The sequence below is a fragment of the Cherax quadricarinatus genome, chromosome 4, assembly GCF_038502225.1.
Source record: "Cherax quadricarinatus isolate ZL_2023a chromosome 4, ASM3850222v1, whole genome shotgun sequence".
Classification (NCBI taxonomy): domain Eukaryota; kingdom Metazoa; phylum Arthropoda; class Malacostraca; order Decapoda; family Parastacidae; genus Cherax; species Cherax quadricarinatus.
Genome location: NC_091295.1, coordinates 72,879,587 through 72,902,856, shown reverse-complemented (window position 1 = coordinate 72,902,856; position 23,270 = coordinate 72,879,587). Strand labels below are relative to the sequence as shown.

General features: G+C 45.5%; 1 protein-coding gene and 1 long non-coding RNA gene across 4 annotated transcripts in view; one reads left to right on the top strand and one right to left on the bottom strand.

Annotated features, from left to right (window-relative positions):
• The window catches only part of LOC128684470 (glutathione S-transferase 1-1), a 437,568-nt gene that overhangs the window by 401,256 nt on the left and 13,042 nt on the right, over positions 1-23,270 (top strand). For all 3 annotated transcript variants that reach the window (XM_070097829.1, XM_053770665.2, XM_070097828.1), the window contains exons 4-5: positions 13,681-13,828; positions 18,193-18,423. In XM_070097829.1, coding sequence (XP_069953930.1) covers positions 13,681-13,828; positions 18,193-18,423 — 379 coding nt within the window. The remainder of the gene's footprint in view (positions 1-13,680; positions 13,829-18,192; positions 18,424-23,270) is intronic.
• The window catches only part of LOC138854450 (uncharacterized), a 36,452-nt gene continuing 34,395 nt past the window's right edge, over positions 21,214-23,270 (bottom strand). The window contains exon 2 of the long non-coding RNA XR_011393663.1: positions 21,214-21,755. This is a non-coding gene — a long non-coding RNA (uncharacterized lncRNA). The remainder of the gene's footprint in view (positions 21,756-23,270) is intronic.

The window sequence follows — 23,270 nt, the reverse complement described above, 5'->3', positions numbered from 1 at the left end:
GGGAGGAGGGGGTCTATCCAGGTGAGGTGAGGGAGAAGGGGATCTATCCAGGTGAGGTGAGGGAGGAGGGGGTCTATCCAGGTGAGGTGAGGGAGGAGGGGGTCTATCCAGGTGAGTCTATCCAGGTGAGGTGGGAGGAAGGGGGTCTATCCAGGTGAGGTGAGGGAGGAGGGGGTCTATCCAGGTGAGGTGAGGGAGGAGGGGGTCTATCCAGGTGAGGTGAGGGAGGAGGGGGTCTATCCAGGTGAGGTGAGGGAGGAGGGGGTCTATCCAGGTGAGGTGAGGGAGGAGGGGGGTCTATCCAGGTGAGGTGAGGGAGGAGGGGGGTCTATCCAGGTGAGGTGAGGGAGGAGGGGGTCTATCCATGTGAGGTGAGGGAGGAGGGGGTCTATCCAGGTGAGGTGAGGGAGGAGGGGGGTCTATCCAGGTGAGGTGAGGGAGGAGGGGGGTCTATCCAGGTGAGGTGAGGGAGGAGGGGGGTCTATCCAGGTGAGGTGAGGGAGGAGGGGGTCTATCCAGGTGAGGTGAGGGAGGAGGTGGGTCTATCCAGGTGAGGTGAGGGAGGAGGGGGTCTATCCAGGTGAGGTGAGGGAGGAACGGGGTCTATCCAGGTGAGGTGAGGGAGGAGGGGGGTCTATCCAGGTGAGGTGAGGGAGGAGGGGGTCTATCCAGGTGAGGTGAGGGAGGAGGGGGTCTATCCAGGTGAGGTGAGGGAGGAGGGGGTCTATCCAGGTGAGGTGAGGGAGGAGGGGGGTCTATCCAGGTGAGGTGAGGGAGGAGGGGGGTCTATCCAGGTGAGGTGAGGGAGGAGGGGGGTCTATCCAGGTGCGGTGAGGGAGGCGGGGGGTCTATCCAGGTGAGGTGAGGGAGGAGGGGGGTCTATCCAGGTGAGGTGAGGGAGGAGGGGGTCTATCCAGGTGAGGTGAGGGAGGAAGGGGGTCTATCCAGGTGAGGTGAGGGAGGAGGGGGGTATATCCAGGTGAGGTGAGGGAGGAGGGGGGTCTATCCAGGTGAGGGGCGGGAGGAGGGGGGTCTATCCAGGTGAGGTGAGGGAGGAAAGGGGTCTATCCAGGTGACGTGAGGGAGGAAGGGGGTTATGGGGTAAAGGGAGGGTGGTTGTGGTTTAAATAGGGCTGGGGGGGGGAAGGACACTGGCCGCCTGGTGTAAAAGTTCTGGTCAGATAGTTGACTAGTCGGAGAAGGGAGACAGGATAGTCTGGTAGTACAACAGAGAGGATGGTATAGTCTGGTAGTACAACAGAGAGGATGGTATAGTCTGGTAGTACAACAGAGAGGATGGTAGTGTGGTAGTACAACAGAGAGGATGGTAGTGTGGTAGTACAACAGAGAGGATGGTAGTGTGGTAGTACAACAGAGAGGATGGTAGTGTGGTAGTACAACAGAGAGGATGGTATAGTCTGGTAGTACAACAGAGAGGATGGTAGTGTGGTAGTACAACAGAGAGGATGGTATAGTCTGGTAGTACAACAGAGAGGATGGTATAGTCTGGTAGTACAACAGAGAGGATGGTAGTGTGGTAGTACAACAGAGAGGATGGTATAGTCTGGTAGTACAACAGAGAGGATGGTATAGTCTGGTAGTACAACAGAGAGGATGGTATAGTCTGGTAGTACAACAGAGAGGATGGTATAGTCTGGTAGTACAACAGAGAGGATGGTATAGTCTGGTAGTACAACAGAGAGGATGGTAGTGTGGTAGTACAACAGAGAGGATGGTAGTGTGGTAGTACAACAGAGAGGATGGTATAGTCTGGTAGTACAACAGAGAGGATGGTAGTGTGGTAGTACAACAGAGAGGATGGTAGTGTGGTAGTACAACAGAGAGGATGGTAGTGTGGTAGTACAACAGAGAGGATGGTAGTGTGGTAGTACAACAGAGAGGATGGTATAGTCTGGTAGTACAACAGAGAGGATGGTATAGTCTGGTAGTACAACAGAGAGGATGGTATAGTCTGGTAGTACAACAGAGAGGATGGTATAGTCTGGTAGTACAACAGAGAGGATGGTAGTGTGGTAGTACAACAGAGAGGATGGTATAGTCTGGTAGTACAACAGAGAGGATGGTATAGTCTGGTAGTACAACAGAGAGGATGGTATAGTCTGGTAGTACAACAGAGAGGATGGTATAGTCTGGTAGTACAACAGAGAGGATGGTATAGTCTGGTAGTACAACAGAGAGGATGGTATAGTCTGGTAGTACAACAGAGAGGATGGTATAGTCTGGTAGTACAACAGAGAGGATGGTATAGTCTGGTAGTACAACAGAGAGGATGGTAGTGTGGTAGTACAACAGAGAGGATGGTAGTCTGGTAGTACAACAGAGAGGATGGTATAGTCTGGTAGTACAACAGAGAGGATGGTATAGTCTGGTAGTACAACAGAGAGGATGGTATAGTCTGGTAGTACAACAGAGAGGATGGTAGTGTGGTAGTACAACAGAGAGGATGGTAGTGTGGTAGTACAACAGAGAGGATGGTAGTGTGGTAGTACAACAGAGAGGATGGTAGTGTGGTAGTACAACAGAGAGGATGGTATAGTCTGGTAGTACAACAGAGAGGATGGTATAGTCTGGTAGTACAACAGAGAGGATGGTATAGTCTGGTAGTACAACAGAGAGGATGGTATAGTCTGGTAGTACAACAGAGAGGATGGTATAGTCTGGTAGTACAACAGAGAGGATGGTATAGTCTGGTAGTACAACAGAGAGGATGGTATAGTCTGGTAGTACAACAGAGAGGATGGTATAGTCTGGTAGTACAACAGAGAGGATGGTAGTGTGGTAGTACAACAGAGAGGATGGTAGTGTGGTAGTACAACAGAGAGGATGGTATAGTCTGGTAGTACAACAGAGAGGATGGTAGTGTGGTAGTACAACAGAGAGGATGGTAGTGTGGTAGTACAACAGAGAGGATGGTAGTGTGGTAGTACAACAGAGAGGATGGTAGTGTGGTAGTACAACAGAGAGGATGGTATAGTCTGGTAGTACAACAGAGAGGATGGTATAGTCTGGTAGTACAACAGAGAGGATGGTATAGTCTGGTAGTACAACAGAGAGGATGGTATAGTCTGGTAGTACAACAGAGAGGATGGTAGTGTGGTAGTACAACAGAGAGGATGGTATAGTCTGGTAGTACAACAGAGAGGATGGTATAGTCTGGTAGTACAACAGAGAGGATGGTATAGTCTGGTAGTACAACAGAGAGGATGGTATAGTCTGGTAGTACAACAGAGAGGATGGTATAGTCTGGTAGTACAACAGAGAGGATGGTATAGTCTGGTAGTACAACAGAGAGGATGGTATAGTCTGGTAGTACAACAGAGAGGATGGTATAGTCTGGTAGTACAACAGAGAGGATGGTAGTGTGGTAGTACAACAGAGAGGATGGTAGTCTGGTAGTACAACAGAGAGGATGGTATAGTCTGGTAGTACAACAGAGAGGATGGTATAGTCTGGTAGTACAACAGAGAGGATGGTATAGTCTGGTAGTACAACAGAGAGGATGGTAGTGTGGTAGTACAACAGAGAGGATGGTAGTGTGGTAGTACAACAGAGAGGATGGTAGTGTGGTAGTACAACAGAGAGGATGGTAGTGTGGTAGTACAACAGAGAGGATGGTATAGTCTGGTAGTACAACAGAGAGGATGGTATAGTCTGGTAGTACAACAGAGAGGATGGTATAGTCTGGTAGTACAACAGAGAGGATGGTATAGTCTGGTAGTACAACAGAGAGGATGGTAGTGTGGTAGTACAACAGAGAGGATGGTAGTGTGGTAGTACAACAGAGAGGATGGTAGTGTGGTAGTACAACAGAGAGGATGGTAGTGTGGTAGTACAACAGAGAGGATGGTAGTGTGGTAGTACAACAGAGAGGATGGTAGTGTGGTAGTACAACAGAGAGGATGGTAGTGTGGTAGTACAACAGAGAGGATGGTAGTGTGGTAGTACAACAGAGAGGATGGTAGTGTGGTAGTACAACAGAGAGGATGGTATAGTCTGGTAGTACAACAGAGAGGATGGTAGTGTGGTAGTACAACAGAGAGGATGGTAGTGTGGTAGTACAACAGAGAGGATGGTATAGTCTGGTAGTACAACAGAGAGGATGGTATAGTCTGGTAGTACAACAGAGAGGATGGTAGTGTGGTAGTACAACAGAGAGGATGGTATAGTCTGGTAGTACAACAGAGAGGATGGTATAGTCTGGTAGTACAACAGAGAGGATGGTAGTGTGGTAGTACAACAGAGAGGATGGTATAGTCTGGTAGTACAACAGAGAGGATGGTATAGTCTGGTAGTACAACAGAGAGGATGGTATAGTCTGGTAGTACAACAGAGAGGATGGTATAGTCTGGTAGTACAACAGAGAGGATGGTATAGTCTGGTAGTACAACAGAGAGGATGGTAGTGTGGTAGTACAACAGAGAGGATGGTATAGTCTGGTAGTACAACAGAGAGGATGGTAGTGTGGTAGTACAACAGAGAGGATGGTATAGTCTGGTAGTACAACAGAGAGGATGGTAGTGTGGTAGTACAACAGAGAGGATGGTATAGTCTGGTAGTACAACAGAGAGGATGGTATAGTCTGGTAGTACAACAGAGAGGATGGTAGTGTGGTAGTACAACAGAGAGGATGGTATAGTCTGGTAGTACAACAGAGAGGATGGTATAGTCTGGTAGTACAACAGAGAGGATGGTATAGTCTGGTAGTACAACAGAGAGGATGGTAGTGTGGTAGTACAACAGAGAGGATGGTAGTGTGGTAGTACAACAGAGAGGATGGTATAGTCTAGTAGTACAACAGAGAGGATGGTAGTGTGGTAGTACAACAGAGAGGATGGTAGTGTGGTAGTACAACAGAGAGGATGGTATAGTCTGGTAGTACAACAGAGAGGATGGTAGTGTGGTAGTACAACAGAGAGGATGGTATAGTCTGGTAGTACAACAGAGAGGATGGTATAGTCTGGTAGTACAACAGAGAGGATGGTAGTGTGGTAGTACAACAGAGAGGATGGTAGTGTGGTAGTACAACAGAGAGGATGGTATAGTCTGGTAGTACAACAGAGAGGATGGTAGTGTGGTAGTACAACAGAGAGGATGGCATAGTCTGGTAGTACAACAGAGAGGATGGTAGTCTGGTAGTACAACAGAGAGGATGGTATAGTCTGGTAGTACAACAGAGAGGATGGTATAGTCTGGTAGTACAACAGAGAGGATGGTATAGTCTGGTAGTACAACAGAGAGGATGGTATAGTCTGGTAGTACAACAGAGAGGATGGTAGTGTGGTAGTACAACAGAGAGGATGGTATAGTCTGGTAGTACAACAGAGAGGATGGTATAGTCTGGTAGTACAACAGAGAGGATGGTATAGTCTGGTAGTACAACAGAGAGGATGGTAGTGTGGTAGTACAACAGAGAGGATGGTAGTGTGGTAGTACAACAGAGAGGATGGTATAGTCTGGTAGTACAACAGAGAGGATGGTAGTGTGGTAGTACAACAGAGAGGATGGTAGTGTGGTAGTACAACAGAGAGGATGGTATAGTCTGGTAGTACAACAGAGAGGATGGTAGTGTGGTAGTACAACAGAGAGGATGGTATAGTCTGGTAGTACAACAGAGAGGATGGTAGTGTGGTAGTACAACAGAGAGGATGGTATAGTCTGGTAGTGCAACAGAGAGGATGGTAGTGTGGTAGTACAACAGAGAGGATGGTATAGTGTGGTAGTACAACAGAGAGGATGGTATAGTCTGGTAGTACAACAGAGAGGATGGTAGTGTGGTAGTACAACAGAGAGGATGGTATAGTCTGGTAGTACAACAGAGAGGATGGTATAGTCTGGTAGTACAACAGAGAGGATGGTAGTGTGGTAGTACAACAGAGAGGATGGTATAGTCTGGTAGTACAACAGAGAGGATGGTAGTGTGGTAGTACAACAGAGAGGATGGTATAGTCTGGTAGTACAACAGAGAGGATGGTATAGTCTGGTAGTACAACAGAGAGGATGGTAGTGTGGTAGTACAACAGAGAGGATGGTATAGTCTGGTAGTACAACAGAGAGGATGGTATAGTCTGGTAGTACAACAGAGAGGATGGTATAGTCTGGTAGTACAACAGAGAGGATGGTATAGTCTGGTAGTACAACAGAGAGGATGGTAGTGTGGTAGTACAACAGAGAGGATGGTATAGTCTGGTAGTACAACAGAGAGGATGGTAGTGTGGTAGTACAACAGAGAGGATGGTAGTGTGGTAGTACAACAGAGAGGATGGTAGTGTGGTAGTACAACAGAGAGGATGGTAGTGTGGTAGTACAACAGAGAGGATGGTAGTGTGGTAGTACAACAGAGAGGATGGTAGTGTGGTAGTACAACAGAGAGGATGGTAGTGTGGTAGTACAACAGAGAGGATGGTAGTGTGGTAGTACAACAGAGAGGATGGTAGTGTGGTAGTACAACAGAGAGGATGGTATAGTCTGGTAGTACAACAGAGAGGATGGTAGTGTGGTAGTACAACAGAGAGGATGGTAGTGTGGTAGTACAACAGAGAGGATGGTAGTGTGGTAGTACAACAGAGAGGATGGTATAGTCTGGTAGTACAACAGAGAGGATGGTATAGTCTGGTAGTACAACAGAGAGGATGGTATAGTCTGGTAGTACAACAGAGAGGATGGTATAGTCTGGTAGTACAACAGAGAGGATGGTATAGTCTGGTAGTACAACAGAGAGGATGGTATAGTCTGGTAGTACAACAGAGAGGATGGTATAGTCTGGTAGTACAACAGAGAAGATGGTAGTGTGGTAGTACAACAGAGAGGATGGTATAGTCTGGTAGTACAACAGAGAGGATGGTAGTGTGGTAGTACAACAGAGAGGATGGTAGTGTGGTAGTACAACAGAGAGGATGGTATAGTCTGGTAGTACAACAGAGAGGATGGTAGTGTGGTAGTACAACAGAGAGGATGGTATAGTCTGGTAGTACAACAGAGAGGATGGTATAGTCTGGTAGTACAACAGAGAGGATGGTAGTGTGGTAGTACAACAGAGAGGATGGTATAGTCTGGTAGTACAACAGAGAGGATGGTAGTGTGGTAGTACAACAGAGAGGATGGTAGTGTGGTAGTACAACAGAGAGGATGGTAGTGTGGTAGTACAACAGAGAGGATGGTATAGTCTGGTAGTACAACAGAGAGGATGGTATAGTCTGGTAGTACAACAGAGAGGATGGTATAGTCTGGTAGTACAACAGAGAGGATGGTAGTGTGGTAGTTCAACAGAGAGGATGGTAGTGTGGTAGTACAACAGAGAGGATGGTAGTACAACAGAGAGGATGGTAGTGTGGTAGTACAACAGAGAGGATGGTAGTGTGGTAGTACAACAGAGAGGATGGTAGTGTGGTAGTACAACAGAGAGGATTGTAGTGTGGTAGTACAACAGAGAGGATGGTAGTGTGGTAGTTCAACAGAGAGGATGGTAGTGTGGTAGTACAACAGAGAGGATGGTAGTGTGGTAGTACAACAGAGAGGATGGTAGTGTGGTAGTACAACAGAGAGGATGGTATAGTCTGGTAGTACAACAGAGAGGATGGTATAGTCTGGTAGTACAACAGAGAGGATGGTAGTGTGGTAGTACAACAGAGAGGATGGTATAGTCTGGTAGTACAACAGAGAGGATGGTATAGTCTGGTAGTACAACAGAGAGGATGGTAGTGTGGTAGTACAACAGAGAGGATGGTATAGTCTGGTAGTACAACAGAGAGGATGGTATAGTCTGGTAGTACAACAGAGAGGATGGTATAGTCTGGTAGTACAACAGAGAGGATGGTATAGTCTGGTAGTACAACAGAGAGGATGGTATAGTCTGGTAGTACAACAGAGAGGATGGTATAGTCTGGTAGTACAACAGAGAGGATGGTAGTGTGGTAGTACAACAGAGAGGATGGTAGTGTGGTAGTACAACAGAGAGGATGGTAGTGTGGTAGTACAACAGAGAGGATGGTAGTGTGGTAGTACAACAGAGAGGATGGTAGTGTGGTTGTACAACAGAGAGGATGGTAGTGTGGTTGTACAACAGAGAGGATGGTATAGTCTGGTAGTACAACAGAGAGGATGGTAGTGTGGTAGTACAACAGAGAAGATGGTAGTGTGGTAGTACAACAGAGAGGATGGTATAGTCTGGTAGTACAACAGAGAGGATGGTAGTGTGGTAGTACAACAGAGAGGATTGTAGTGTGGTACTACAACAGAGAGGATGGTAGTGTGGCAGTACAACAGAGAGGATGGTAGTGTGGTAGTACAACAGAGAGGATGGTAGTGTGGTAGTACAACAGAGGATGGTAGTGTGGTAGTACAACAGAGAGGACGGTAGTGTGGTAGTACAACAGAGAGGATGGTAGTGTGGTAGTACAACAGAGAGGATGGTAGTGTGGTAGTACAACAGAGAGGATGGTAGTGTGGTAGTACAACAGAGAGGATGGTAGTGTGGTAGTACAACAGAGAGGATGGTAGTACAACAGAGAGGATGGTAGTGTGGTAGTTCAACAGAGAGGATGGTAGTGTGGTAGTACAACAGAGAGGATGGTAGTGTGGTAGTACAACAGAGAGGATGGTAGTGTGGTAGTACAACAGAGAGGATGGTAGTGTGGTAGTACAACAGAGAGGATGGTGGTAGTACAACAGAGAGGATGGTAGTGTGGTAGTACAACAGAGAGGATGGTAGTACAACAGAGATGGTGGTAGTACAACAGAGAGGTAGTGTGGTAGTACAACAGAGAGGTGGTAGTACAACAGAGAGGATGGTAGTGTGGTAGTACAACAGAGAGGATGGTATAGTCTGGTAGTACAACAGAGAGGATGGTAGTGATGGTAGTACAACAGAGAGGATGGTAGTGTGGTAGTACAACAGAGAGGATGGTAGTAGTACAACAGAGAGGATGGTAGTCTGGTAGTACAACAGAGAGGATGGTAGTGTGGTAGTACAACAGAGAGGATGGTAGTACAACAGAGAGGATGGTAGTGTGGTATGGTAGTACAACAGAGAGGATGGTAGTGTGGTAGAGATGGTATGGTAGTACAACAGAGAGGATGGTAGTGTGGTAGTACAACAGAGAGGATGGTAGTGTGGTAGTACAACAGAGAGGATTGTAGTGTGGTAGTACAACAGAGAGGATGGTAGTGATGGTAGTACAACAGAGAGGATGGTAGTAGTACAACAGAGTGGTAGTACAACAGAGAGATGGTAGTGTGGTAGTACAACAGAGAGGATGGTAGTGGTAGTGTGGTAGTACAACAGAGAGGATGGTGGTAGTACAACAGAGAGATGGATGGTAGTACAACAGAGATGGTAGTACAACAGAGAGGATGTAGTACAACAGAGAGGATGGTAGTACAACAGAGAGGATGGTAGTACAACAGAGAGGATGGTAGTACAACAGAGAGGATGGTAGTACAACAGAGAGGATGGTAGTACAACAGAGAGGATGGTAGTGTGGTAGTACAACAGAGGATGGTAGTGTGGTAGTACAACAGAGGATGGTAGTGTGGTAGTACAACAGAGAGGATGGTAGTACAACAGAGGATGGTAGTGTGGTAGTACAACAGAGAGGATGGTAGTACAACAGAGGATGGTAGTGTGGTAGTACAACAGAGAGGATGGTAGTACAACAGAGAGGATGGTAGTACAACAGAGAGGATGGTAGTGTGGTAGTACAACAGAGAGGATGGTAGTGTGGTAGTACAACAGAGGATGGTAGTGTGGTAGTACAACAGAGGATGGTAGTGTGGTAGTACAACAGAGAGGATGGTAGTACAACAGAGAGGATGGTAGTACAACAGAGAGGATGGTAGTGTGGTAGTACAACAGAGAGGATGGTAGTACAACAGAGAGGATGGTAGTGTGGTAGTACAACAGAGAGGATGGTAGTACAACAGAGAGGATGTAGTACAACAGAGAGGATGGTAGTACAACAGAGAGGATGGTAGTACAACAGAGAGGATGGTAGTACAACAGAGAGGATGGTAGTACAACAGAGAGGATGGTAGTACAACAGAGAGGATGGTAGTACAACAGAGAGGATGGTAGTGTGGTAGTACAACAGGGGATGGAAGTGTGGTAGTACAACAGAGGATGGTAGTGTGGTAGTACAACAGAGAGGATGGTAGTACAACAGAGGATGGTAGTGTGGTAGTACAACAGAGAGGATGGTAGTACAACAGAGGATGGTAGTGTGGTAGTACAACAGAGAGGATGGTAGTGTGGTAGTACAACAGAGAGGATGGTAGTACAACAGAGAGGATGGTAGTGTGGTAGTACAACAGAGAGGATGGTAGTGTGGTAGTACAACAGAGGATGGTAGTGTGGTAGTACAACAGAGGATGGTAGTGTGGTAGTACAACAGAGAGGATGGTAGTACAACAGAGAGGATGGTAGTACAACAGAGAGGATGGTAGTGTGGTAGTACAACAGAGAGGATGGTAGTACAACAGAGAGGATGGTAGTGTGGTAGTACAACAGAGAGGATGGTAGTACAACAGAGAGGATGGTAGTACAACAGAGAGGATGGTAGTACAACAGAGAGGATGGTAGTACAACAGAGAGGATGGTAGTACAAAAGAGAGGATGGTAGTACAACAGAGAGGATGGTAGTACAACAGAGAGGATGGTAGTGTGGTAGTACAACAGAGGATGGTAGTGTGGTAGTACAACAGAGAGGATGGTAGTGTGGTAGTACAACAGAGAGGATGGTAGTACAACAGAGAGGATGGTAGTGTGGTAGTACAACAGAGAGGATGGTAGTACAACAGAGATGATGGTAGTGTGGTAGTACAACAGAGAGGATGGTAGTACAACAGAGAGGATGGTAGTACAACAGAGAGGATGGTAGTACAACAGAGAGGATGGTAGTACAACAGAGAGGATGGTAGTACAACAGAGAGGATGGTAGTACAACAGAGAGGATGGTAGTACAACAGAGAGGATGGTAGTACAACAGAGAGGATGGTAGTACAACAGAGAGGATGGTAGTACAACAGAGAGGATGGTAGTGTGGTAGTACAACAGAGAGGATGGTAGTACAACAGAGAGGATGGTAGTACAACAGAGAGGATGGTAGTACAACAGAGAGGATGGTAGTACAACAGAGAGGATGGTAGTGTGGTAGTACAACAGAGAGGATGGTAGTACAACAGAGAGGATGGTAGTGTGGTAGTACAACAGAGAGGATGGTAGTACAACAGAGAGGATGGTAGTACAACAGAGAGGATGGTAGTACAACAGAGAGGATGGTAGTACAACAGAGAGGATGGTAGTACAACAGAGAGGATGGTAGTGTGGTAGTACAACAGAGAGGATGGTAGTACAACAGAGAGGATGGTAGTGTGATCATGGTGGGAGAGAAGACAGGAAACAAGGAAGCCAGGAAAATAAACCCAGAATTATTGGGAAAATACTATATTTATCACATTTATTTTCCTCGTAGAAGATAAACAAAATATTGGAGGATGAAGTGCTATAAAGAGCCAGACAGACAAGTAAAGGCGCTTGTCTACCGAGTGTAAGAAGTGCGTAAGACTGTCATCCTGGGTGATGCTGAGACAGTAAGATCACTATGGAGTCCATCCTCCAGCACTAGAGACACACCAGCTACTGGACCCATATTCACGATGTCACATCATAACTGGTGGTGCCTGAGGCAAGATCAGATGGATGTCACTCTGATGAGTGGAACACTCGCGTGTTATACTCTATTTCTCCTGTTGCTGCCCTTCCAACATTGTACAGCTCCTGATGACGCACTGAGAAGTGAGAAAGTACTTGAGCTAAAGATATACAACCCCCCCCTACCGTGACTTGTCCTACATTGTGAAGATCACCTGTCTGCGATTGTTTTTCATATATATATATATATATATATATATATATATATATATATATATATATATATATATATATATATATATATATATATATACATATATATATATATATATGTATATATATATATATATATATATACATATATATATATATATATATATATATATATATATATATATATATATATATATATATATATATATATATATATATATATATGATAGGTGGTAGGAAAGTGAGGTTGGTGGCAGTGGTCGCAGGGAGGCGTGAGATATAATAAGAATGTTGTGGGTTGCACCCATGACATAAGACATCATCCTTGCCCACCACCACCACTTCCGCCGCCCCTGCCTGCCCCCCTGAATACCACGCCCGCTCACACACCCGCCCACACACCCGCCCACACATCCGCCCATCCACAAGGTGCAAAATTAGCTAATGCGGTGGTGGTCTAGGTGTGTGATGGTATGTGATGGTGGGTATGTATAGGTTCACTGGTGCCTTCTACACACACACACACACACACACACACAAACTGATCCCCACTACTATACACACATATACATACATACAACACACATATGAAGGCACCCACTGGAAGGTGAGTGGTGGAGAGTAATGACTACTGAGAGTCTGGGGGTTGAGTGTAAAGTCTTAACAAGTAACGTCATTAGGATGACCATCTCATGTCAGCAGTATATTAGGTAAGTATGGGACCGTTACTAGTGTCACGGTATAGGAATGTGACGTTAGCTAGTCACTGAAAGGTCACCGACGCTGACCTGTATGAGGTCACTCCCTGGCTCCACCCTCGGGCAGTTACAATGTAGACGCCACGCTGGTAGGATACACCTGTACATACACAGTTCACTATACCCACAAGATGAAGAATTAGGGACATGTGCAACATCTGGGTATCTTTATTGTCGACGTTTCGCCATCCAGTGACTATGTCAGTACAATAGCAGAGTCTTCAAAACTACGGTACTTTTCACCATCTCCAAGACTGAGGGACTGATTACCTCAAATTTTGTATATATTTCTTCACATACCTTGTATTGTACTGATAAAGCCACTGGATGGCGAAACGTCGACAATTAAAGATACCCAGATGTTGTATGTATGTCTAATTCTACATGAAGACACACTTGGCTGATGTCTACAACATCTACCCAGCAAGATGTCTACAACATCTACCCAGCAAAACCATAAACAGAACAACTGCGTATTTCTCCAACGCTTCCATAAGATAAGAGATAAGATTTTTAACCTCGGAGGGTTAGCCGCCCAGGGTGACCCAAAAAATGCAGTGCGTCATCGAGGGACTGTCTTTTATTTCCATTGTGGTCCTTAATTTTGTCCCCCAGGATGCCACCCACACCAGTCTACTAACACCCAGGTACCTACTTGCTAGGTGAACAGGACAACTGGTGTAAGGAAACGCGTCGAAAGTTTCCACCTCGCTGCGAATCGAACCCGGACCCTCAGCGTGTGAAGCGTCGTTAACATTATTATTATAATGAAAAAAAAGCGCTAAGCCACAAGGGCTATACAGCGCTGCAGCGTCGTTAACAATACCTCAAATTTAGAATATTTACTCAAATATCATTCTATGGTTAACGACATTATACATGACCAGTGACCCTTATTATTCCTCCCTTTAATGATGCATTTCCAACAGTAACTTTCCCATCCTTCTTACCCAGTAGTTTATTTCTCTGTGGGTCACTATGCACAGTGATTATTCCTCTAATTCCCTCTCTTACAATGACCTATCTTGACCTCTTGTGTTACAGCCGGGCCATTATGATGTACCTAGCTAACAAGCATGCTACTGAGGAGACGCAGTACCTGTATCCCAAGGAACCTGAGGAGCGAGCCAAGGTGGATCGTATGCTCTTCTTCGACATGGGTACACTCTACCATGCTATCAAGGAATATTTCGTAAGTCTTTAATCATAAGAAACAACTTCAATGTGCACCTCATCTCCCCGGCCTTGAATACCTGTGGCTTAGTTTGATCATTTTGTTAGTCTGCCCAATTTTTCAACCAGATTTGTTGATTTTTCAACCAAGCTATTGTTACTGGCCCGCTAGCCTACAGTCATTAGATCCTGGATGATCTGGCACTTGGAGGAAGTAGTGATCGTATATTCTAATGAAGACTTCTACACTTAACCCCGGCAATATTTCTGATGTCTCATGGTAGCATGTTGATATTTACTGACAGCAGGATGGCTCGCCTTCAACCACGGATGTTGATACTATGTTGACACTATGTTGATTATTATTATTATAATCAAAAAGAAGCACTAAGCCACAAGGGCTATACAGAACACTATGTTGATACTAAGCCCAAGAATCCCTTACTATCCACTGTATCTATTGTAAACTTCCCATATCACTCACTCCAGTAAGTTATGTTAGTATGTGGACTGGGGACCTGGCCCTCCAGTACCTTCTTTATATACATTATCAAGTGCCACTGTGTTTTTTGCTCCAAAGAGTATAATCCAGGTATACTGAGGCGTTTCCAGTAGTTCAAATCCATTATTATTTCTATGGGGCAGTAAATTATTTTTGTACACTTATCAGATCCCTGAGCGGAGCTGTGAGCACGGAACAATATCCTGGATGCGAGAATACAAGCGATCTGAATAGTATTTTATTACTGGTATTATTTCTCTTGTTTTGAAAGTTCTCGTTATCCATCCTGTCATTTATTGGCCTCTGTGACATTTGATTTGTGGTTCTGTAAATGACTTATCATCTGACATCATTATACTAAGTTATTTGCATGTTTCTTACTTTCTACCTGGAGTCTTCTTGGACTCTACCTGGAAGTCGTTCTGGGGGTCGACACCCCCGCGGCCCAGTCCTTGACCAAGCCTTCCAGTGGATCAAAAAACTCTGAATGCTACAACTACCATTCCATTTCTACTACCGTACTATTACTACTACCACTACTATTGCCTCCCGTCACCCTTCACTTACCTTTCTCTCTTGTACTACTAAATTATTCTCCCTACTTCCTACTACCACCACTTCCACTACCAGCCTTACCACTACTACTGCTGCTTTTTCTTAGTCTCCTGGTCCCGTCCCTGTCCTCCCTTGCATATATATACTGGCTCCCTCACTCTGTGTCAGTGTGACTTTGTAAATGGTCCAAGTCGGACCCAAACGTCATCGTAAGGTTTTTCCCTCTCCTATGTGCAGGATATTTGTGTATTTTTTCGAATTCTGGAAGATTTATGCTAATGTCAGGTATATATATATGTTGGGCGCCATAGTTTGTGAAGAAATGATGTGAGTCTTGAGTGACACCTGCAGTGCTGACCACTGTGTATGATGTGAGTCTTGAGTGACACCTGCAGTGCTGACCACTGTGTATGATGTGAGTCTTGAGTGACACCTGCAGTGCTGACCACTGTGTATGATGTGAGTCTTGAGTGACACCTGCAGTGCTGACCACTGAGTATGATGTGAGTCTTGAGTGACACCTGAAGTGCTGACCACTGTGTATGATGTGAGTCTTGAGTGACACCTGAAGTGCTGACCACTGAGTATGATGTGAGTCTTGAGTGACACCTGAAGTGCTGACCACTGTGTATGATGTGAGTCTTGAGTGACACCTGCAGTGCTGACCACTGTGTATGATGTGAGTCTTGAGTGACACCTGAAGTGCTGACCACTGAGTATGATGTGAGTCTTGAGTGACACCTGAAGTGCTGACCACTGAGTATGATGTGAGTCTTGAGTGACACCTGAAGTGCTGACCACTGTGTATGATGTGAGTCTTGAGTGACACCTGAAGTGCTGACCACTGAGTATGATGTGAGTCTTGAGTGACACCTGAAGTGCTGACCACTGAGTATGATGTGAGTCTTGAGTGACACCTGAAGTGCTGACCACTGTGTATGATGTGAGTCTTGAGTGACACCTGCAGTGCTGACCACTGTGTATGATGTGAGTCTTGAGTGACACCTGCAGTGCTGACCACTGTGTATGATGTGAGTCTTGAGTGACACCTGAAGTGCTGACCACTGAGTATGATGTGAGTCTTGAGTGACACCTGAAGTGCTGACCACTGTGTATGATGTGAGTCTTGAGTGACACCTGCAGTGCTGACCACTGTGTATGATGTGAGTCTTGAGTGACACCTGAAGTGCTGACCACTGTGTATGATGTGAGTCTTGAGTGACACCTGAAGTGTTGACCACTGTGTATGATGTGAGTCTTGAGTGACACCTGAAGTGCTGACCACTGTGTATGATGTGAGTCTTGAGTGACACCTGAAGTGCTGACCACTGTGTATGATGTGAGTCTTGAGTGACACCTGAAGTGCTGACCACTGTGTATGATGTGAGTCTTGAGTGACACCTGAAGTGTTGACCACTGTGTATGATGTGAGTCTTGAGTGACACCTGAAGTGCTGACCACTGTGTATGATGTGAGTCTTGAGTGACACCTGAAGTGCTGACCACTGTGTATGATGTGAGTCTTGAGTGACACCTGCAGTGCTGACCACTGTGTATGATGTGAGTCTTGAGTGACACCTGCAGTGCTGACCACTGTGTATGATGTGAGTCTTGAGTGACACCTGCAGTGCTGACCACTGTGTATGATGTGAGTCTTGAGTGACACCTGCAGTGCTGACCACTGTGTATGATGTGAGTCTTGAGTGACACCTGAAGTGCTGACCACTGAGTCTTTACCTTTCTTGAAGGATTTCGCAGGATTCCTTGTCATTTTTAATTGAATATCCTGTGAGTTGAGGATCAATACTGGGAGAGGTGTTGGACCACGTGGAAGAAAAGTTTCCACTAATTCTGGGAGAGGAACAGCCTGGGTGATCCCCAATGGAAATAAGTCACTCTGTCTGACTTTTTTGGGTTATCCTAGGTTCTCTACACATATGCTTCTATGTATGATAATTCTATGTAACTGTATTTGTGTATACCTGAATAAACTTACTTACTTACTTACTTACTTATCAGGTCCTGACCTCCCCGGGAGGCCTGGTCAGAGACCGGGCCGCGGGGACTTTGACCCCCGAACTCCCTCCAGGTACAGGTGTTTGACCAGGAGTTTGTAAACGTGAAAAAAAAAGTTTGTATTTTTTTTTCTACGCTTTCCAGAATGAATTTTGTTTTTGTTACTTTTGTGGTTTCTTCTTGCTGGCATAAATGTTCCAGTTTTGCTTCTTGAGCCACAGTCTATGGATGGAAGGTTTGTGTTTCTTGATATTTGTGGTTTTGTCAGCAGTTCACCAACCTATTTCTTCTTCTCTAAGATCTATGTTCTCTCTCTTATAGGCATCCTCAGCGGGATATGTTTTCAATAGGCCGGGTACTCTTCTACATTCACCCTTTTTTTGGGGGGGGGGCTGAGAATACGTGGGACGGTGGCCCATGAAATGTTAATTTCGTGTATATCTCATTTACTTGGAGTGTTAAATATTTACTAAAGGTGCCTTTGTCCATCTCTCAGGTTAACCTCACCTGGATTTAAGCTTGTGTGTACATGAGGGAGGTTGTGAGGACAGTGACTTGTTGAGAATGTTACCCTGTGCATCTGACCACCTCTTGTGTTTGTCAACATGATGGAGCCCTAGTAATATTGTTAGTAGACTTATATGTTATCATCCTTCTTCCCCAAATCACAGGTTATATTACTTACCATTACGATAAGTTGATCTACTATTGAATAGCTGAATGACTTAATACATAAACAATGAATAGCTGATATTCTGGGAATAGAGATACATGCAGGAAGATACATATACTAACACATACATTGCTAGCTGTAGAAGCATGGGAAGAAATTTGGGAAGCGTTAAACCCCTAGGGATCATACAGCTCCTAGACAGATGTAGATACATGAATGATCGGTAAATATATAATTGTATCAGTGACTGGAGAGGCAGGTAAGTGATCCATACTTGTCATCCACTGGAGACATGGATAATCTCTGTATGTGTAATATTCGTTATCTTTTGTATGTATATGTATGCTTATGTGGTTTTTCTTCATTCATTATCTCGTTTGTTCGGTTAGTTATGTTTCCAAGTATCAATCTATGTATTCAGCTACACACTCACTCTCTCGCGAAAGACACCTACGCTGAGTCCATCTTAACGCAGCTCCTTTTCCCTGGGTCCCAAGACCTATCTATTGTTGTTGAGGGTTATAGGGCCACTGACAACGTATGCCGTATCGAGCCCTCCAACATACTCTTGGTATTTGAACCAAAATTATTATAAGCCCTATCTCATCTCTCTCTCTCACTCCCCCTTCTTCTCACAGGGTCCCAAGATTCACCAAGGTCTTCCCCCGGACCCGGAGAAGGAGAACCTGCTCAAGCAAAGTCTCGACTACCTCGACCACTTCCTTGAGATCGGTGGAGTGCCTTACCTGTGCGGGGAGAAGATCACCCTGGCTGACATCGCCGTCCTGGCCTCCGTAACTGAGCTCGATGCTCTGGAATACAGCTACAAGTGTTATGGCGACCTTAACAGATGGGTGGAGAGGGTCAAGGTGAGCAGTCGTAGCTGTTTTGAAAGGCAGGTGTGTTGCAGTCTTGGAAGAGTGGGGCCAGGTATGCTCGAGTCATGTTACAAGTGGGTTTGGAGGTTGAAAATTTGTGGGACTAAGGGTTGGGTTACCTAGTGTGTGTTTCAGGGGTCAACCCCCCGGGGCCCTGTCCATAACCAGGCCTCGATGGTACGGTTCTGACATTAAAATGAGCCTCTAGTTAATACGTATGAAATATTCCTGAAATCCATTTCAGGCATCAAGTCACTCTCTACTCCTTACATTGTTAGCTATGAAAAATAAGTTAGAGCTTTCTAAAATTATAATTAATTCTGAATTATAGCAACTGAGACAGTGAACAGGCATTTTTGGGCCATTATTTTTATAGTTCCCGCAGTCTAGTATCCACTAAGTTCTGTCTTGTGAAGAATAGACACATATGCAATATAATGTGGTGCTTTATTGACTACATTTGGCCCACACAGTAACAGTAACAGCTTAGTTGGTCAAGCCCTGATCTACGGTGAGGCCTGGTCATGGATCGGGCCTCGGGGGAATTGACCATCGGAATGCTCTCCAGGTATGCACAGTGGGCGTTATCAAGTGACTTAAAAAAGCCCAATGTGTGGGCAAAACGTAGTCAATAAAGGATCCCATTATACTGCATTTGTGTCACTTCTTCAGTCGTTTCGGTATTTTATACAAGTTACCTTTTGCCTTGTGAGATGACTGGGCCATCCAACACACACTGTCTCTGGTAACTTTCCTAACACACAACAACATAGGTGAAGCAAGCAGCCTCTTCCTTCCATTTATTAAATGATCATAATCCTAACTATAATCTTTGAAGGGGTGGAGTAGTAAGCTAGTGGAAGGCCTCTGTCAGATGACTAAAAGCTCCAGCTGTGGATCATATGACTAAGACCCGCGTCAGGAAACACTTGTCCTGGCTCCTGGCAAATCTTACCTAACCAAACCTTCTTTCCATGTGTTGCTCTGAATTTACCAAGGGAATAACGCTGTTAAGTAACTTGCAATACTGATTATGAAAATATACGAGTGAAAGAAGAATCTAGCAACGATGGTGTCCAGTCTTTGGACCCATTTTTTGCCTCTTTTCTTTTGAACTACCATCCATAGGATGGGAATGGAAATAAATAATAATGAACCCAGGAAAATCCTAGAGGGACTGGTCCCAAATCTGTACACAGAAATCACTCCGGGCAGGAGATGCATCATTCCCCAATGAAAACCAGGGGTACCATTAGTACAATGAGTGATACAATAAGTGTCAGGGGTCCAAGATTGTTCAACAGCCTCTCACCAGGCATAAGTGGAATTACCAATAGACCCCTGGCTGTCTTCAAGCAGGAGCTGGACAGACACACAAAATCAGTACCTGACTAGCCAGGTTGTGGTTCGTACATTGAACTACATGCTGCCAGCTGTAATAGCCTGTGTGATAAATGGTTTAAAAAAACGACTATTTATCACATATGTCAGACACTGCAACATCATGGGGTCTTGATACAAAGAATTCTTCAACCTTGTCCAACCTTTGGACGAAGACCTACTTCGACTAGTGGATGACACCACTATAACCCCGCCTCCTCCTGCTTCACCTCACCTGACTACAGTATATAAACCACGTCTACGGTCCTATGCTGTACTTTCTACAAGACTGATGGAGGCTGAGGCACTGATTACCCCAAACTACTCCTCTCCTTAAACCCTTCTGATTTGTATTGGACTGATGAATTATTATTATAATCAAAAAGAAGCGCTAAGCCACAAGGGCTATACAGCTAAAGCCACTGTGTGGCGAAACGTTTCCTCAATAAAGATCCCCATATGTTGCATGTAATATTATTATAATCAAAAAGAAGCGCTATGCTACAAGGGCTATACAGCGCTGCAAGGTTGCATGTAATAGCCTGGTTGATTAGGCCATGATCCACCGGGAGTCCTTGTCAAGGACTGGGCCGCGGGGGCGTTGACCTCCGAAATACCCTCCAGGTAACTAAATTACCATTTGCCCGTAAGCTTACTATAGTGTTTCTCTAATGATCTTACAAGAGGGAGGACGCATATGAAAAATGCCTACAGAGATGCACTAACCTTTATACAGTCTGATGCCAGAGTTAGACTAGAGACCAGCTGAGCACCATACCTGACACACGGCCTTCCTGAAACCTGCCTGACGGGAAACAACAGCGGGTGACCGCAGAGCCGATAAGCAGGAAACTACATTTGTATGACCGCAAGCAGACCTGCACACAGCCAGAGAACTGATTCTCAGAGTGACAAGGGTCCTCCTCACACCACAGCCCCTTCAGGGAGTCCACGAAAGCCTTCCAGCAATGCAAAATGAAGGTACCTCTGATGGTCGTGTTGTTGGGGCCATGTGGCCAGGACCATGTGGCTTCAGCCATGTGGCTAGGACGATGTGGCTGAGGCTATGTGGCTAGGACCATATGGCTGGAGCCATGTGGCTGGGGCCATGTGGCTAGGACCATGTGGCTAGGACCATGTGGCTAGGACCATGTGGCTTCGGCCATGTGGCTAGGACCATGTGATGTCGGAGGTCAATTTTGTTACATTTTGCAGATTCAGTTTTTGGCTCGTCCGTGAGTAGTACGAGGGTACGTGAGTGTAGAAAATCTTGTTGCATATCAGAGGTATTCAACGTTGACAACATAAACGAATTAGACACATATGAAACATCTTACTATGTTGCAGATGTTTTGCCATCCAGTGACTTTATTGACAAGTTGATAAGTAAAACACATGTGCAACAGTTGGGTATCTTTATTGATGAGACGTTTCGCCTACACAGTAGGCTTCTTCAGTCAGATACAGAGTCAGCAGGAGTAGCAGCGAAATAAACATAATGTAATCAGTCCATCAAGCTTGGAGACAATAGTATCTGAGATGGTCAGTCCCTTACCCTGGAGAAGAGTTCAGCCCCATGGTGTGGAACAAGGCGGTCAGTCCCTCAGCCTGGAGAAGAGTTCAGCCCCATGGTGTGGAACAAGGTGGTCAGTCCCTCAGCCTGGAGAAGAGCTCAGCATTATTATTATTATTATAATCAAGGGGGAAGCGCTAAACCCGGAGGATTATACAGCGCCTGGGGGGGGATGTGGAAGGCATTCAGGCTTAATTCGGGGAACTGGAGCACAGATCCAATTCCCTAAATCAAGAGCCCCTCACCAACATCAAGGAACCTTCCTTGAGGGGAAGAGCTCAGCAGCATGGTCTGGAACAAGGTGGTCAGTTCCTCAGCCTGGAGAAGAACTCAGCAGCATGGTCTAGAACAAGGTGGTCAGTCCCTCAGCCTGGAAAAGAGTTCAGCTCCATGATCTATTACCCATTTGTCTTACAGTCAACACAGTACACAGTCATAGTAGAAATATATACAGCAAATAGAAGATGAGATGGTCAGTCCCTCAGCCTAGGAGTAGGTGATGAGCACATTCTCCTAGGCTAGGGACTGATTACCTTATCTTCCATTACATGCTATATTTCTATTATATTCTTGCTCAGTAAGCCATGACTGTCGTAAGAGGCGAAAATGCCGGGAGCAAGGGGCTAGTAACCCCTTCCCCTGTATAAATTATTAAATTTTAAGAGAGTAACTCGTTTTTCTTTTAAGGTCGCCTTTCCTCGGTGGGAGATGGCTGGTTTGTTGGGAAAAAAATCTATTATTATTATAATAAAAAAGAAGCGCTAAGCCACAAGGGCTATACAGCGCTGCAGGGCAGGAAGGAAGCGAGGGCATCAGGTGGCAAAAGGGAGGTGGATGAGTAATAGGTTACGGATAACAGCGGAGCAGTGGATGGTGAAAGGGTAAAGGGCAGCAAGAGACTGAGCTAGAAAGGGCTGAGGGGAGTGCGTAAGGTATCATCATCAGAGTTTGTGGAGTAAATCAGTCGTTGTCAAGAAGTCAATGAGAGAGTCAGGATTAAAGGAGGGTCCATCAGCAAGAAGGGAAGGTAAAGAGAGAGTAATAGAACGAAGACGGCGTTGGAGGTAAATTCTGTGTGCTCGTTGATAGAGAGGGCAGTCTAACAGAATGTGGCTAATCGATACTGGAACTTGACACTGCTCACAGAGAGGAACAGGGTGCCTCTCCATGAGATACCCATGAGTAAGACGAGTGTGGCCAATGCGAAGACGGGAGAGAGTGGTCTCCCAACCACGGCACTGATGACAAGAAGACGGCCAGTAACCTATGCTCGGTTTAATAGAATGAAGTTTGTTACCAAGCAGAGTTGACCAACGTTGTTGCCAACGGGCACGAAGGTGGGCAGCTATTGTAGCAAAATAGTCCAGAAATGGAACACCTCTATAGGAAATTGGTAGGTCATGTACTGCTGACCGCGCAGCAGTGTCTGCCTGTTCATTGCCCTGTACGTCAACATGACCAGGGACCCAACAAAAAATATCTTTATGCTTCGTAGAGATACGGCATAGCCAAAGTTGGATACGGAGAACTAGGGGATGAGATGTATCAAATTTTCGTATAGCCTGTAGAGCACTAAGGGAGTCTGAGACTACTACAAATGATGACACAGTCATAGATGCGATACGAATAAGTGCTGCAAGAATGGCATACAGTTCAGCAGTAAAAATGCTAGCTGAAGATAGTAAATGCCCCCGCACGACGCTGTCCGGAAACACTGCTGCGAATCCGACGCCATCTGAAGACTTAGAGCCATCTGTGTACACAGCGGTGGCATGAGAATGGGAGTGGAAGTGATCAAGAAAAAGAGAGCGGGAAGCCACCGTAGGCAGTTGAGCTTTCGAGCAAGGGAGTGAGAAAGAACAGACCCGAACAGCTGGAACTTCCC